At 35.8% G+C, this 19,046-nt stretch overlaps 1 protein-coding gene across 4 annotated transcripts in view; it reads left to right on the forward strand.

Moving 5' to 3' along the window:
- The first annotated feature begins 4,861 nt into the window (after positions 1 to 4,861).
- Positions 4,862 to 19,046, forward strand: part of LOC138705928 (ATP-dependent DNA helicase Q5-like) — a 33,163-nt gene continuing 18,978 nt past the window's right edge. For 2 of the 4 annotated variants that reach the window (XR_011333861.1, XM_069834718.1), the window contains exons 1-8: positions 4,862 to 5,155; positions 5,560 to 5,684; positions 5,800 to 5,964; positions 7,619 to 7,795; positions 9,068 to 9,250; positions 13,176 to 13,281; positions 13,373 to 13,484; positions 15,425 to 15,664. Coding sequence is in view for 3 of the 4 variants with exons in the window: in XM_069834718.1 (XP_069690819.1) it covers positions 5,047 to 5,155; positions 5,560 to 5,684; positions 5,800 to 5,964; positions 7,619 to 7,795; positions 9,068 to 9,250; positions 13,176 to 13,281; positions 13,373 to 13,484; positions 15,425 to 15,664 (1,217 nt within the window). In the remaining variant the exon portion in view is untranslated. The remainder of the gene's footprint in view (positions 5,156 to 5,559; positions 5,685 to 5,799; positions 5,965 to 7,618; positions 7,796 to 9,067; positions 9,251 to 13,175; positions 13,282 to 13,372; positions 13,485 to 15,424; positions 15,665 to 19,046) is intronic. The other 2 variants (XM_069834731.1, XM_069834739.1) reach the window with 2 other exon arrangements.

A 19,046-nucleotide genomic window follows, 5' to 3' on the forward strand; every position in this document is an offset into this window, starting at 1 on the left:
CAACCTTTTCATAAGGGAAGCTAAATTTATATTATATAATGGCAACAATGGAGAGTAACAAATGTGGAGTCAAAGTAAATGCAGAATTGTCGGAAGCATTTGAAATAAGTAAGGGATTAAGGCAAGGAGATCCTTTAGATTGCCTGTTGTTTAACGCCGCCCTAAAGAAGGTAATAAGGGCAGCTGGAGTACAAACAGCTAACACTATTTTCTATAGAACATCCCAGACCTTGACATTTGCTGATGACGTAGTTATCATTAGTAGAAACATCAAAAGTCTGAGTAATGAATTTGAGAGACTGAATGAAAAGGCTGGACACATGGGATTAGCTATCAATCAAGAGAAAACAAAATATATGTTTAGTGGATATTCTAGAATATCAATACCAAATGAGCTTAAGATACAGGAATTTACGTTCGAGAGGGTCAAGTCTTTTAAATATTTGGAATCAGTAATAACAGAAAACAATACCATGGATAGTGAAATAGGAACTAGATTAATAGCAGCCAATAAGAGCTATTTTGGATTAGCAAATCTATTAAAAGCAAAGAATGTTCCTTGACGATTAAAACTAAAATTTATAAAACAATGATAAGACCGGTGTTGATTTATGGAGCGAAGACTTGGACCCTGACAAAAAGAGAGGAAAATTCTCTGGGAATTTTCGAAAGAAAGCTCTTAAGAAGAATATATGGAGCGATTAAATAGGGAGGAATATGGAGAAGAAGGTTTAACCGGGAATTATATCAGTTATATGAAGGACCGGATATAGTGGCGATTATAAAAGAAGAAAGAATGAGATGGCTTGGTCATCTCATGAGAATGAGTGAAGACGAAATAGCCAAAAAGCTGATTTTAATGAAACTGGAGGGATAAGGGAAAAGGGAAGACTTAAGCTCAGTTGGTTTGATGGCGTGACATGACTTGGTGGCATTGGGAGTAAAAAATTGGAGAAGGAAGACACAGGAAAGACAAACATGAAAAAGAATTGTTGAGGACGCCAAGGCCCATGTGTAGCTGTAGTGCGGAGATGATGATGATGATGATGATGATGATGATGATGATGATGATGATGATGATGATGATGATGATGATGATGATGATGATGATGATTGCATTTCACTTCTAAAGTGAAAATAATATGTAGGAAGTGATACTAATCTGTGATCGTCTAGTGACGTATTGTTGCTTTATTCTTACTATCTATGGTACTTTCAATTAAAAAAATAATAATAAGATTGAGTATTATTATGATGTACCGAAGTACATACGATATTTTCGTGCAGGAAATCTGCGTTATATGATGAAGAATTGATAGAACAGAGAAAAATTCTCTCCGGCACCGGGACTCGAACCCGGGTTTTCAGCTCTACGTACTGACGCTTTATCCACTAAGCCACACCGGATTCCAGCTCCGATGCCGGATCGAATTTTTCTCTGTTCTATCCACCCTTCATCATATGGTAACGCAGAATTCCAGCACGGAAATATCATATGTACTTCGGTACATCATAATAATATGCTATGCGTAAGTAATCACTAGAGAGCGGAAGTTTAGGCCCTGAAAAGTGGCATTTTAGGCGCCTAAAATAGGCTCTTAAACTCCTTTATTTAGTTTCTATAAAATAAAAAATAGGTTTTTTTTTTTTTTTTTTTTGTTAAAGAATGTCAATAATATAAGAGTGTTTTTCATTCACCAATCACATTTCCTTAGTTTGCTTCACAGTAGATGATCAGCACCTATTGTGGCTATTGTGTCGCTCACTGCTGTACTTACAAATGGTGAGAAAAAAGGAAGGGGTTGTTATCTGTCTTGGAATGTAAGAGAATGCTTATTCGGGTACAACCCAGCGAGTTTGTGTTGATTGCTGGTAGACAGAGGAAGATAATAATAATAATAATAATAATAATAATAATAATAATAATAATAATAATAATAATTTGTCCCGCAGGAGTTCTTTTACATGCCAGTAAATCTACTGACATGAGCCTGTCACATTTAAGCACACTTAAATGCCATTGACTTGGGCCGGGATCGAACCCGCAACCTCGAGCACAGAAGGCCAGCGCTATACCGACTACTCCATCCAGGCCGACTGAAAGTTGGAATTTTAGGATTGAAAGATTGTAAGAATGAGAAGGGGTGGCCCGGAGGTACTTCTCTATTGTGTTGTTCACTGCTAGGAAGGAGTTGTTATTCGTCTTGGAAGGTGAACGGTACGGATGTTAAGGAAAACAGTAAACAGTTACGAAAAATGATGCAAAAATTTAAAAAATTTAAAAATAGGCACTAACGTCGAAATAGGCATTTTAGGCACTATAAAATCCCTTTATTTATACCCATATATCCATGAAAAATGTAAATATTAAATCTCAAGCCTGTATGTATCAAGGAAAAAATAGGTTTTTGCCTCAATTCCGCTCTCTAGTAATCACTTAGTGATTCAAGGCGGCTCTCATCCCGTCGGATCCCAGCCACTGTCACATATTCTATGACACAGTACATGAGGGTAGGCCACCAAAGGGGAAACTGAGAGGTAGAACTTAAACTGAGGGGATTAAATCCGGCATCGGAGCTGGAATCCGGTGTGGCTTAGTAGATAAAACGTCAGCACGTAGAGTCCCGGTGCCGGAGAGAATTTTTCTCCTTCACAATAAGATTGAGGTTCTGGATAGTTTCCTGCCCAAAAAGACGTGTTCTCCTATAACATATATGCCGATACTGAAACGTCGTCGGCGTTGCCTCTCGATTGTAGTTCACTTTTCATATAAAAGCAATTATGTAGGAATTGAGACTAATCTGTGGTTGTCACCGTGCAGTCTTATTGTTTTTTATGCAATAAAATAATCTTCTTGGCTTTTATAAAATTATAGTTATAAGACATTCTTTTTCCCGGTCTTTTTTTATTTTTTGTCACTTATTTAACAACGCTGTATCAACAGCCTACTAGTAATTAGTGATAGATGTTGGCGAGATGAGATAGAGGATTCACCATGAGATTATCTAACGTCCGCCCTACAGTTGGGAAAACCTTAGGAAAAAGACAATCAGGTAATTACCCTAAACAGGAATCGAACACACATCCAATCACAGCTCTGGATTAGCAACCAACACGCAAATCGCCTAAGCTATGCCGCGCCGGTGGTTTCCTCGGTATTAAGCACCCATATCTGGTCAGTTCATTATTTAATAACTGTTACATGTAGGGTAATCAGGTAACAGCTTTCACACGCGCAGAATTCCTAACTTACGTTCAATATCCGTCATATTTGTGGTGCATACTTCATTCGTGCAGTTCTATCTACTTGGAGGAATTAGTGAAGAACTGTTTTCAGAACATGGGGGGATTGCTGATGATATGACGTTAGCAGAAGAGGAGATGATACTAAAGCATATGAAGAGTTCGCGGGAAAAACGATGAATGTCACATTTCTGTTAAGGATTAGATAATGATCTGAGTCTATAACTGCAAGATGTAGTGTTGTTTCTATAGAAAATAAGGGAAAGGGTTACTGTATTCGTGGTGATAATTCTTCTTTTACCACTTTTCATAAGAACAACATTAAATTTCGTAGTTATCCATTGAATTAGATAATGACATCACCTTAACAAAACTGTGACATTCATAGTTTTTCCCGCGAACTCTTCATATGTTACTAGAGCTAAATGATAGCTGTGAGCAGTATGGGATGAAGATAAGACGAAGACCATGGTCATAGGAAGAAAAATAAAGACTGTAAACTTGCGAATTCTAAATGAGGCATTAGAGCAAGTGGACAGCTTCAAATATTTGGGGTGTACTATAAGCAGTAACATGAGCTGTTGCCGACTGAGCTATACTTTATTTTTTTTTTCATGGAGTCCAGTTTCATAGAAAGGACTTTGCCGACGGACCTTCTACTGCCCCCTACTAATTGACTGTCAAAAATAAATGTCTTCATTACTGTGACGGAAATCTTGTCTTCTTTTGTTAGTAACCAATCACAACCCTCGTTCAGAAGAATTGACAGGTGCCCGTCAAATCCACGTGGAGGCAGAGTTGCCGCATCCTTTCCGAATTTCAAGAATCCCGTCAGTTTCACTGCATAATTTCGAAGGTCACCAGGATTGTGGCAACTGTGCAATGTTGGGACGAGGGGACAGGATGGAATTGTCAGAGTTGTTTGTGTAGGAAGTCATAAATCTGTAAGTGGGTGTTCAAAGGAGCCACCGAACTGCACTCCTTGAAATAAAATAAGGTATACTGCTGTACATTGGCTTTATTATTATTATTATTATTATTATTATTATTATTATTATTATTATTATTATTATCATCATCATCATTATTATATATGAGTAACGGTTAGCTAGTCTAGCCGTGAAACCAGGTGGCCCGGGTTCAATTCCCGGTCGGGACAAGTTAAGGCTGGTTCACAATAAACCGGGAAAATAAACGAGAACGGAAATAATGTTAAAATAAACGTATGTAAATGTGAGTATTCATAATTAACTGTTGTGAATGTTCACATTTAAATACATTTATTTTAACATTTCCGTTCTAGTTCTCGTTGTCGTTTCCGTTCCCGGTTTATTGTGAACCAGCCTTTACCTGGTTCAGGTTTTTTCCGGGGGTTTCCCTCAACCCACTATGAGCAAATGCTGGGTAACTATCGGTGTTGGACCCCGGACTCATTTCACCAGCATTATCACCTGCACCTCATTCAGACGCTAAATAACTTAAGATGTTGATAAAGCGTCATAAAATATCCTACTAAAAATATATTATTTATTTTTTTTAATGGAAAATGTTTCTCAAAATCGGGAAATTTTTAGTTATTTGGAGAGATAATCCTTTTTCTGAATCTGAAAACACTGTTGGCCACCCTGTCAACTTGATATCATGTGTGTAATGGTTGTATGTTTGGTGAAAGATGGAGATTAATAATTATTATTGTTATAATCCTCGAGAATAGTGTAATTGTTGATTATTTCGTGTGTCATGTTGAGAACTGATTAATTAAGAAAGTAAAAAGTGTAATTTTCAACATAAACTTCAAAGACAATGACAACTAGTAGCAGGCCTAATTTGTTGTCGGAGCTGTCAAAGCTATTTGGTTACAAAGAATTCAAGAGTGATTTGCAGAGATTGGCAACTGAAGCAGTGTTAAGAAGTAAGAGTGTCATTTATATTTTCGACAGTGATTTTTTTAATATTCATTGTTTTGGTATTTCGTTACAGTTGTGTTACAACGTTAAGGTACAAATGTAGGTGCTTTTCTATAGCAGTCGACACTGAAACTTGTAATTTGCATTTTTCCAAGTTCTGCAGTGCGGGACTCTGCGACAGGTTGTTAGTTTAGGCATTGGAGGTTATTTATGTACTTGCCACTAGAGGAAATTGCTGAAATATCTTGAAAATACTTAGGATTTATAGTATGGAGTAGTGGACATTGGATGTGATCACTAAGTTACCATAACTATCAGAGATTGAAGGACTGATTCGAATACCGTGATTGTAGCCTAATTATTTTTTTTTTGTAATAGAACATTTTCTAATGCTAGTCATGTTCGACAGGAAACGAGGATGTGTTTGTATCAATGCCAACGGGGTCCGGAAAATCCTTATGCTTCCAACTACCAGCTGTGCTCCAAGAGAATAAAGTGGCTATTGTTTTTTCGCCTTTATTGGCATTAATAAAGGTAATTTAATTTTGTTGTTTAATGTGGCATGTGGAGTTCATAAAAAAGGTAGTTGTATAAGTTAGTACAATGTAGTGTTATTAAGGAAAGTGTGCAACATGATCTTCTGTTTAAGGATCAAATTGATCATCTCCAAAGATTGAGAATTGTTGCCAATACTATTAATTCGAAAATGGGTCCTAAGGAGCGAGCTCAAGTAATAAATGATTTGAAGTGCAAATGCCCTACTACCAGGCTTCTGTATGTAACCCCAGAGCAAGCCAACACACATACATTCAAGGTAAGAACTATGCTACATGTGTTCATATAGCCTACTTTATCATTTACTGAAAATGTGGTAATACTGCAAGAAGAGGAAAACAGATGTCAAAGGTCAATAAATACATTAAATAGTATTTGTAAAAATATAATATCATTTTCGCAGAGAAGACGAATGTAATGTCATTCTCTGCACATACCTATATTGTCTTCAGTAAGTAAATTTCAAACAGATATTGCATTTCAATTACGTTGTATATTATGTACAGGGACATCATTTTATTTTTACTACATTTTTAATATTAACCTGGCTATACCTTCGGATTAACGCTCGAGAATCGAAAACACCGTTTGCTACCCTCTTCCGCGGCTGGAGTTCGATGATACTGGCGTAAAATACAAACAAATCATTTTACTAGGTATAGGAGGGAAGAAAAGTAGTTCATCCATTTACATAAACTAGGAAATATCGCAATTTTGAGTTTGATAATTTAATCAAAATACAGTACAGTAAGTTATTAACTAGTGTTTTTACTCACGAACTGAGTTATCCAAGCGAACGTATTCATTATGCAGTATATATTATACTGTTTACAGCACATTAGTGTACAATATAGAGAATGAAGTTAAATTGAAAAATAATCATAATATGGATATTTAAACACATTTTTGAAAATGGTGGCCGTTCATTTCGATACAGGCTTCAGTTCTTTTGTGCATATTATCGCACTATAGACTATCGCATCTAATTCCAATTACCAGTTTCATCCTTCGTACTAGTAACTCATGTTGAAATAATTCTGTACCTACTCTACAAAAGAGTACCTTACATACTGTAAATTTAATCTTCACTTCTGCCCGACCGCACAGATAAAATTACTCAGACATGCTATCTACTGTCCGTCCAAGTGGTTTTGTCATAGGATCGTAGAAAGGAGAGAAATCACGTGACAGTTAATCGACTGTCCTCAAAACTAATAATTAAGAAAATCATGTCACAAGAAATACATGAAAAATTAATACATTAGAGCAGTGGTCGTCAGCACTCGCTGAAATGTGCAATGGGTACGCAGTGCCATCCCTTGTGCACTGTCGTGCAACAGGGAGAGATAGAGAGCATACCCACTAGCAGCTACGAGAGCACTATAGTGCACTGCATTTTCTGCGGGTAAGAGAGGCTAGCCCCAGCGAGCTCTGTGCTGACAACCCCTGCATTAGATTGTAAATAAGCAATTGAATATTTTATTATTAAACAATAAAAATTTAATTACAGAATGTCCGCTAATGAAAGCTGTCGTACTTTTTCGATTATATATGGGACATGATTGTTTGGCTGTCCATCTATTTAAAATAAATATTTTTCCTACTCCTAATTTTTCGCTTTGTAAAGAAGATAATACTGTAATGGGTATGAGTGATATGACACACCTCAAGAACTGTAAAGATTTAACAGCTACTAATCTGTCATTACAACACTGAGAAGCAAGAAGGCAAATGGAAGAACTCGAATATGCTGAGCATTAGCAACCAACCAAGTTCCCCAGACTTAGCGATGACTGTAGTGTTTGTGAATATAAAAGTTACATTTTGAGCATTTTACTGTTTACATTTTGTAACATCAATTTGGACAATCAATTCATTATGAGAAATTTCTTGAACTCTTGTCATATTTGCAGGTTCTGTTGGGAGATCTTCACAACTTTGGAAAAGTATCTTACATAGTTGTGGACGAAGCTCATTGTGTTAGTCAGTGGGGACATGATTTCAGACCAGATTACTTAAAATTAGGTCATATTAGAAGCAAATACAAAGGTATTCCGTGGGTGGCATTAACTGCCACAGCAAGTGAAGAGGTGAGTTGAATTATTTTTTAATTCAAAACTTTTGACTGCGGTAAGTTATGTCACACTGCAAGTGAAGTTGCCAACCATAATCATATGGTGTTGCTTATTTAAAGGTGTAATGTATGCCACTGTAACAAAGTTATATTTCATTAGATACCTATAAAGATACTATTGTTTGCAGGTTATAGAGATTTTTATGACTACTTTGAATGCACAATATGTCTCTCCTCATGATATATGTGGACTCAAAAAGTTTCATCGTTGTTATAACTTTCATGTCGATATCTTTGTCTCTTTTCTTTTTTTCATCTCATTTATTATATTCCATAGATCTTACATGAACAATGAAGCTTTAAGATGTGGAACAAGTCAAAATTTTACAATATTACAATTACAATTTTTACAAATTTTTACAATTTGTACCATATTTTACAATTTTTACAGTTTTACAATTTTGTAATTTCTACAATTTTTTACAATATTTTGGCGAGCTGTAGTGAGATGATGTGAGGCCCGAGGATTCACCAAAAGATTACCCGGCATTTGCCTTATGGTTGGGGAAAACCTCGGTAAAAACTCAACCAGGTAATCAGACCAAAGGGGATGAAATGAATTGAGACTGAGGGCTCGCTATAGACCATCCAGCTTCAGTCCCACGGCTGGGGAAGACCTCAGAAGAAACCATTCTGCATCTATGTTTGAGGTTTTCTTTTACTATACATGACAATGTAACATAAGATGGGAGTGTCTTAATGTACAACAAAATATAATTCCTGAGTATCCAAGGAAAAGTGCAGTTGCAGCCATTCGATTAAACACAGGACATGACTGTTCATCAAAACACTTGAACAAAATTGGAATTTTTTCTTCACCACCTTATCCATTTTGCAGTCTTCAGGAAGAAATGGATCGTAATCATCTTCAGCGATGTCCAATCCTTTCCCTAAAACGTACTCTATGTGAGAAATATTGGAGAGCTAGAGAGTTAATGACTTTATTACCAAGGACTCGTTAGTTGACAATAACATATTTTTTACCATTTGGTTGGTAACTCGAATGTCTATCCTAGAGAGAACTCTATATGACTTTCAACACTTCAATCATTTGTCGTAGGTTAGATAATTTGATACCAATTACAAACATATTTTTCAAGTTTTTATATATGAGGCCATAAATGCTTTATGTAAGAAAACTGTTTCAACAATATTATAGTGTTCAATAACAACAATGGTGTTAAATAGAGAGTCGAGTGTTGACATTTCTGTTTTGTTCTTCTTGTAGGTTGTTGAAGATATAATTAAACAGTTACATCTCAAAAAGCCTGTTGGGAAATATAAAACATCATGCTATCGTTCAAATTTATTTTATGATGTAGTGTTTCAAGATATAATGGAAAAACCTTTTGACGATTTGAAAGACTTCATTCGTGATATACTGGATAATGAGCCTGAGAATGATAGGCCGGTAAGTTGTAAGTAACTTCAACGAGTATGGTCATTATTTCTGTTTTGTTTCCTGATTATAAATGATCTTGCAGGATTATACAGTCTTGTAAACACCTGAAATCGCTCTGGTGAGTCAACCAACCAAGTTGTACTTTTGCTCATTCTTCGTCTCTTTTTTTGTAAAATGATCTTAAGTGTTTTTTTTTTTTTAATTTTTATGATAATTCAAACGTATTACAAGATGTCAGTTCAATCAGCAGTTACTACTCGAAATTTAAAACTTTCTCTTTTTTTTTAACATTTTTTAAATTCAAGCAAATGAAACTGTATAATTATTGTAGCTTAAATTTAAAATACTCTCTTTGTTTTAACATTTTTTAAATATTCAGACAAATGATATTGTGTACTCTTTGCAGCTTAAATTTAAAACATTCCATTTTTTAACATTTTAAATTTGAACAAATGATACTGTGTAATTATTGTAGCTTAAAGTTAAAACATTTTCACTTTTTAACATTCTTTAAATCTAAACAAATGATATGTAATTATTTTAGTCAGTAATTTTAAATATTTCTATTACAGTCTTCAACATCACTGATGATGGGGATACAATCCCCGAAACATGTATGATAATTAAAGCACACATTTTCATATAAATGTTATATTGTCTTTTAATTTTATTATATTTTAGTCGGCTTGGTTGGTGTAATTGGTATAGTACTGGCCTTCTATGCCCAAGATTGCGGGTTCGATCCCAGGCGAGGTCGATGGCATTTAAGTGTGCTTAAATGCGACAGGCACATGTCAGTAGATTTACTGGCATGTAAAAGAACTCCGCTGGACAAAATTCCGGCACACCGGTGACGTTGATATAACCTCGGCAGTTGTGAGCATCGTTAAATAAAACATAACATACCACATTTTATTGCATTTTATGAATTTTAATGAACAGTGTTGAAAATTGATCAAATTGTGTATTTTATTGTCTATCACAAATAAATTTAATTTTTTTATTTCAAATAAAAATTACTACATTAAATAGCACCGTTAAAAATCTGAAAAAAAAAATAAATAAATAAATAAAAATAGACTTGTTTCCTGACATATTATTTGTAAACTGCAGCATTCTAAGTGTGGGATCTGCAGTCATATATTTGCAACAATCACTCACATATGCCTATCCATAAACATATTCACATATTGCTTCTCTTGTATTAATTAGTTTCCAAAATTGATTATTTATTGTTGTATTAGGGTTATGTATGACTCTTTTTATAAGAATAGGCATATAAAGCAGGGGTTATGAATCATTTTATAAAAGTACAAAGTAGAGAGAGGCCTTTTTATTACTATATTGGTTACACTTTTCCTTCTGTATTCATAATTGCGTCTTGTTTTAAATAACTGTGGTTATTTTAATTTTAGAAAATCAACATACAGTCGATGAATTATCGTTATGTGTATAGCTATCACCTTATTTTCCTTCTCATTCCTACCATTTGTTTCTTCAATGAAAAGAGACGGGGTTTGTTTCGTGAATCATCTTCCCTTCCACAAGTGAAAGACAGAAACCATTAAGGGACGTCATACAGTAAACAAACCAATACCAGTTTGGGTACCAGTTTGGGGTGAGAGAGCTAGTTACTGTATGACAACCCATGTCACCATTACCCTTCCAGGAATAGCACTGCATAGAGGCATCAGTGTTCGTCATAGTGCAGTAATACAAGTAATCAAGGGTCAGTTCAATTTGGCCCTGGTGGGAGAGCCTACTTATGTTTTGGTTACTTTTATATACTTAATGTCTCTAAAGAAACCAGTTTCATTAGCCATTTTGTGTTTTAAGAAAAAAAAAACAGGGCACAGTAAATAATGGAGAAACAAATAGTGTATTCGAAAGTTTATGAAAATGATATTTGAGGCGGTCAGAAGCAAATGGGTGTAAGTGCATTTTAGTGACTATCGAGAAAATGTGGTTAAAAGTTACTAAGCTTTCGTAAATACCGTGAAGTTTTAATTTTAAATTTTAATGTTAAAAGATATAGCCCTTTACCAATGAAATTTTAAATGCTTTAGTTTACCCTGGATGCACTTAAATAATTTTTTTTTTAAATGTACTTACACCCCTTTGCTTCTTGAGCCGTGCCTACTACCACGGCCGTTTACCTAGTACGTCACTTCATCCGTCAGAGCGCTCTCAGACGTCACAGAATAGATAGCGCTATCAATCCCTTCATTTGTTCTTTCCAAATAATCCTATTGGCCGGGTCATTACGTCGCACGAGGATAGAGGGGGAGAGAGTTTACCTGTTTTAACGGAGATACACGGAACGTCACTTGGGTTCCGGTACGCGGCAGATACACTTAACAAGATTTAGGCTCTCGTACGCGGGAGATATTCGGAAACACTTGGCTCAGATTCAAGCTCTCGTATGCGACAGAAACTTTTAACAAGACTTAGCATTTTGGTCTGCGGCAGATATAGACAACGTGACTCGGGCTTTGTACGTGCTGGAGATAGATCAGTGGAGTAGTTAAATTGCATCGTGTGTGTTTGGGATTTTAGTGGATCGTAGTTTGAAATATCGCTTGCTAGTGATACGTCTTGGGGGCAAGTTTTAGTATTTGCATCGAGTAACATATTTGTGAGATATATGTGTTTGAGGTAAATTGTATCGGGAATTATGTAAGGAGATATGATTTGAAATGTGAGTTCATGTTCCGAGACGGTTAGAGTGATAAGGCAGCGATTACGGTCTCACATATGGTTTTAGTGTTTTCCCTGCTCCATTTTGATTGTTGCTTTCCTTCGCCGTTATTCTCTTATCATGTGTGTCGAGTTTAGTTGCTATTTAAATGATCCTTGAAATTGGAATTATCGTCCGTTACTTATTACGTGCATCTGTCTCCATCCCTCTCTCTCTCCGTTGGGTATTTATTTTTGTAAAGTGCAGAGATTTGTGTTAGTGCTATTTGCACAGTTTATGTGAGCAATATGTGCAATGGGTAATGTATAGTGATCAGTCATGTAATGCCTTATGTTGGGTAGAGTTTGTCTCTTATTGAGTGTACATGTATTTTTAGTTTGGTTAGTCAGACTGAGTGGTATCTACGGTCGAATGGATCATGTATTAAGTTAATGTGCTGGCTGGGTGTTGTGTTCAGATTCATACTCAGATAGTTAATATATATATGTGTATATATTTAGAGAGTGGTTCATGAACATATAGTTAATAGGTTAGTCACTGATGGTCGAGAGACGGCCATATTAGATGGTTTTATCACTTATAAGTGTGTTGGCCTCATCCTCATAATACTTACATGATTTACATATCCTGGGGATATCATTTCAGATTAGTTTGTCCTATTTTCACTCATCTATTTCATGTTTATTGTTATTTCATTTTTCATTTATGTACATTGTTACTTATTATTGTTAATTATATTTGTTTCACAAATTCACACTATTCATTTCTAAAAGTCTTCCACTGCGCACACCCAATCCTTTCAATGTGCTGTCCACCTGGCGAAAGCAGCCAATATAAGAAAGATAAAGAGGAGGAGTGGATGATCGTACCACCGCCCTCACATTCTAACCGCCTCAATTGTGTAATGGATCTGAACACATTATATTCACGCCTTTTCTAGACTCTTTGCTTCACATCTTTCTAATGAGCTAAGCATTCACTTGCTGGCTTTGTTTCTTATTGCTGCTCATATAATGCATCACCTAAAATATATCAAACTTCCTTCAAAATATTCTTATCCATGTGATAGGCAGGCATGCGCAGAATAACAGGAATGATACTTTAACTGTACCTAAATGCCCCCTTACAATACTAAACAATGACTACCATAATACATCAAAACTGAAAACGACACAGTTAATGACCCTGTTTTCGTGAGAAAATGATTTTGGGTATGATTATGTAATATGTTCACAGAGTAATAGAGGCTGTGGAATAATTTACTGTCGCACAAGAGAAGCTACGGAGGAGGTAGCATCATTTCTCACCCGCAAAGGTGTTCGGACTGTGGCATATCATGCAGGTACATGACGTAACATTTACTAAATTCTGATTTCTAAAAATATTCCTTGAGTTTGATTCATTTGTATATTACTTGACCTTTGATCCAACAGGATTGCGTACAAGTGAAAGACTACTTGTTCAAGAGGAATGGATGAGTGGGAAATACCCAGTCATAAGTGCCACTGTTAGTTTCGGAATGGGTGTAGATAAAGGTTCTGTAAGGTAAGTTTCTTTAAATTTCTAAAACTGTAATTGCTAACATCCTCTTATACTTACCTTTGGTAATTTAGTCATGTACCTAAAATGGCTCAACATGATTACTTATTTCCTTTTCTTGAAAATTTTAGATATACCAGAGAAAATTTTGAAATTCAATAAATCCGTGAGCATCAAATTTTTGTTGTAATGGTTGGATTCCTGCAGTGAAACTATCAAGATCTTGTGCTGAACCCTACTATAAAAAGAATTATTAAAATATTCATGTGCTGCCTCTGAACAATTTTGTTTAAGGATTCATCGAAGCAACTAACAAAATCGTCACATTTACTTAATCAATTCTTTAGGTCATTTGCAAAATATGGAACAAACGTGATTAATGATGTATTTAATTTCGTTTCCCTCATTTTAAAGCTTGAGGCAATCACACTATCTGGAAACATCAGCTTAAATGTCTCTTCTATATCTGAACATGAATTCACTGACATCTTGTTATCTATTACTGTAGTAGAATATTGTATGTAGATCACATTAGGAAAATATTTAGTGTAAAACGTTTTTATTTTTCAGTCAAAGTTTCGATCACTGAGTTTTCAGTTGCTCAAAAATTTACATACAACCCCAAATTTCCGGAAATCTATATCTTTTGTTGTTGTTGTTATTATTATTATTATTATTATTATTATTATTATTATTCATAAAACATGGGCAGGGCATGTACCACGTATGGGCGAATCCAGAAATGCATATAGAGTGTTTGTTGGGAGGCCGGAGGGAAAATGACCTTTGGGGAGGCCGAGACGTAGATGCCTCCCATAATATTAAAATGGATTTGAGGGAGGTGGGATATGATGATAGAGACTGGATTGGTCTTGCTCAGGATAGGGACCTATGGCGGGCTTATGTGAGGGCGGCAATGAACCTCCGTATTACTTAAAAGCCAGTAAGTATTATTCATAAAACACAGCAAATTACACGCCTTTTTCTCTTTCTTAGAGCTTCCCATGAATTAATGCAGTATATAATTGAGGAACGTTTTTGCAAAACTAGCTAACTGCAAAATTTGCAAAATTGAGATTTTGATGGATTCATTAACATAAGGCAGGCCTCTACATGACGTTCAAAGCATCTTAGTAAAATTGGGTTTCTCTTCATTGTAATGTGTCAAAGTGTGATCGTTTTTTTCAAAATTTGCTTTCTGCTATAAGTGAGAGATACAGCAAAACTTGCTTACTACAGTGTTTTGTCTATCCTGTAAAATTTAGTTTTTTCAGTTAGTAAGTTTTGCAAAAACGGTCCTCAATTATTATTTTCTGTATGCAACATACCAAAAGTTTCTATTTTCTTCCTTTTATACAGTATATATTTTCTCGAAGACGGATTTTGATTTCACGATCATTAAATATATTAAGAGAATCTATATTTAAAACTACACTTTCTAACGAATCATAAAATATTATGCACTTTGCACTTCCTCTAAGATTATTTATAATGATACTTTCTTGGTAATAAAAACACCCTTCATTTGTAGGCATAAACTGATATTTCCCACAATAACACCAGTCTGAATTTTCAATTCCATCTTCCTTCCATGAAAACATCAGTTACATTTACGTAAGTGTTATTTTCTGAGGTTCGAATTGATAGTGTTTTATTCAAGAATCATTGAGGGAACTATACAGTGAGCATCATGTATTTGCTGTGTAAATGAGGTTGAGCTGGGACTAGATGACGTCACAGAATCAAGCAGAAATATTTTCAGTGTTGAACTACTGACGATCTAAAAGTTGTATGACAATGCGGTTTCCTGCATCTTAGGTCTCTCCGAAAAATCTAAAAACCAATAAATACAAAAACAAAACTGCGACCTTTAATCAGAGGAGGCCTTTAATTCTGCTGATTTCACAGTTGTGTTAATCGTCAGAAAATTTTCTGCTATGTTTCAGGTTTGTTGCACATTGGTGTGTTCCTCAAAATCTGGCAGCATATTATCAAGAATCTGGGCGTGCTGGTCGAGATGGTAAGCCATCTTACTGCCGGATCTACTACTCCAAGCGGGAAAGAAAGACTGTAGATTTTCTTCTCCGAAAGGAAATAAGCTGTGCCAAGAAACCTAACAGAAAACAGTCAGCTGTTAATGCTTACAAGAATTTTGAAAAGATGGTTGAGTACTGTGAAGATATAAAGTAAGTTCATATTGTAGATTCAATACGTTGAAATGCTATTAAGTCTCTTAATCAAGTGGGCTAATCTGGGCCAGTGAAGTGTGGTCATTGACGTTTGCTTAGCACTGATTGTAAAATACGAGGCGCATCCACAAAGTAAGTTTCCCGATTTTTTCCCCTTGAAAGTAAACGTAATTAGCTGTGTCAGTTGCACATGCGTAACAGATCTATGACGTATCAATCATATGCCAGCCGGACAGGTCCCGCCTGGTGCCAGTAGCGTGGCAGCAGTGGTCCGAAATGGAAGCTCTTATTCCTTCTCCTGCCGCCTGCAAGGTTCAGTCGGTGATAAAGTTCTTTAATGCACAAAGCATTGCGCCAATTGAAATTCATCAGCAGCTCTGTCAGGTCTATGGGCCGAACATCATGAATAAGCAGATGGTGCGTCGCTGGTGTAGGCAGTTTTCCGAAGGTCGTCAAAGTGTCCATGATGAAGAGCGCAGTGGGCGACCGTCCCTCATCAATGATGATCGTGTTGAGCTGGTGCGGCAGTGCATCATGGAGAACCGTCACTTCACGATTACGGAGCTGAGCAGCCATTTTCCGCAGATATCGCTATCCTTGTTGCATGAGATTGTCACTAAGCACCTGCTGTTCAAAAAAGTGTGTGCCAGGTGGGTGCCGAAAAACCTTACACCCAAACACAAAATGAAACGTTTAGGAGCAGCACTGACATTTCTGCAATGGTATCACGATGACGGCGACGAGTTCCTCGACAGGATCATCAAGGGCGATGAGACTTGGATTTCACACTTCACCCCGGAAACCAAGCAGCAGTCAATGCATTGGCAGCATAGTGGATCTCCGGTCAGGACGAAATTCAAACAGACGCTGTCGGTACGGAAATATCAAGAAAGTTATTTCATACCATTTTCATCCTCCTCCAGTCTTGACACTGAATTGCTAGCTATTGATGCTGCTCTCCAGTGTGTTCCTCAAATTTCTGAAAAATCTATTTGCATACTTACCGACTCCAAGGGGGCTATATTTAATATAATTAAATATGTACCAAACCTATATGCACATAGAATTATTTCAAGTCAGAAACAACTAAGTAAACTAAAAAAACTCCAAAAGGAAATAACATTTCAATGGATACCTAGTCATTGTGGTATACCTGGAAACGAAAAAGTCGATAATATTGCAAAACAGGCAACATATTTGCAACCAAGACCTCTTCAAGTGATATCTCTATCCAGTGCTTTTGCTTCAGTAAAGTCTCATTTTCTAAACCTATGGATCAACAATTGGCTCTCTTGTGACAAAGGAAAAATTTTACAGTCTGTACAAAAGAAACCAAATGACCTGGAAATGTACAAAAACTTTCCCAGACATGTTCAAACATTTTTAACAAGAGCCAGAACAGGTCACATTGTCACACAATTGTACCTACACCGATTTCACATTTTTGATAATCCTACTTGTCTGTGGTGTAATAATCATGATGAAGATCTGGAACACATTCTTATATACTGTCCATCCATAAACCACAAAAGAAGTAAATTAAAATCATCAGTACCAGTTGCAGGAGACACAGCCCTGCAGTATATTGATCGTCCAGTTCAAAAGTGCGACAACTAAAAAATTGCCATTTTTTAGTTATTTACGCTACTGAAAGCCCCTTTCGGAGGTCTTTCTGATTCAGTATTGAGATAAGTCATATTTACAACCAAAAAGAAAAAAAACTAAATAAACTGCTTTAGACATAACTATACCTATGGACTCTACTACTTCATTATTAGTACATGAACTGAAAGATTGTGATAAACTCGTCCTGAATACTGACTCATTTCTAATCGTCGTGGTTATGAACCAGAACTCTGTTCCTTTCTATGGGATTTATTTGAAACTTTCAACTGAAGATATCTCAAAACTTGTTTTTTTGAGTTGTCGCACTTTTGAACTAGACGATCGATATATTGACTACACCCCAACTCTGGCTACTAGCAACAGGCATCTATAATGAACACTGATCAAAATACCCCTCATTTCTCGTGAAAAACAACAACTGAATAGACTACAGTGGACTTTATGTTGTCAGCAAACAGCTGGATACATTAAGAAGATTGATTGATTGATTGATTGATTGATTGATTGATTGATTGATTGATTGATTGATTTACTTTAGTGTTAATGTAATTTAGTTGTATTGGACATTAATAATAATAATATTGGATTGGAATATCTAATAATAATAATAATAATAATAATATTGGACTGGAATATCAAAGTCAGGATAGGAGAAGAAATGTCAGAAGGAAGTGAAATAGGAAGAGCGGTAAGACAAGGATGCCCTTCACCACCTACACAGTTCGACATCTACTGGGAGGATTTAGTGAAGAAATGTTTTGGGAACATGGGAGGGGTGATAGTAGGAGGAGGAAGAAGAATAAAGTGCATAAGATTTGCTGAACCTCTCCATAGTAGTAGTGAAACTGTATGTGATATTTGTATTTGATATGGGAATACTTCAAATCCGCCATGTTCAGACAAGACTGATAAGAAATAAATAAATAAAATAAGATTGCTGATGATACGATGGTATTAGCAGAAGAGGAGATGACATTAAGAGATATGCTACTGGAGATAATGACAGCTGTGAACAGTATGGAATGACGATAAATGCAAACAAGACGAAGACCATGGTTATCGGAAGAAAAATAAAGAAAGTAAACATGCGAATTCGAAATGAGGCACTAAAACAAGTGAACAGCTTCAAATACTTGGGGTGTACTAAATGTTGTAACATGAGCTGCTGCCAGGAAATCAAAAGGAGGATAGCATTGGCAAAGGAAGCTTAAAAAAAAAAAAAAATGCATCTTCCGACCTCTGGTGTGAAATGGACAGACAAAAGAAGAAATTAAGCTGTGCTAAAAAGAGTGGGTGAAGAAAGAACAATGCTAAAAATGATCAGGAAGAGAAAAAGAAATAATTGGCTGGGCCACTGGCTAAGAAGAAACTGTCTACTACACTGGAAGGAATAGTGAACAGAAGGAAAGTTTGGAACAGAAGATATCAGATGAAAGACAACATTAAAATACCATTGATTCTAGTTCAAGTTAAAACTTTGTTCAAAAACTTAAAATTGCAACTTCATTCAGAAAACTAAAATACAAGATAGCATACAAAACAAATAACACAACACAGAAATATCTAAATAATCACATCAAACATTCAAATAATTATAATTCAACTGACGTTTACAAACTAAAATGCAATAGTTGCCCACATTTTTACATAGGACAGACAGGAAGATACTTTCAAACAAGATATCGCACATCGGATACAAGACTGGCACAACTAAAAAAAATTGAAAATTGAGTTAGTACCATAACTGGATAGC

Source organism: Periplaneta americana, chromosome 1 (assembly GCF_040183065.1).
Source record: "Periplaneta americana isolate PAMFEO1 chromosome 1, P.americana_PAMFEO1_priV1, whole genome shotgun sequence".
In the NCBI taxonomy this organism is placed as follows: domain Eukaryota; kingdom Metazoa; phylum Arthropoda; class Insecta; order Blattodea; family Blattidae; genus Periplaneta; species Periplaneta americana.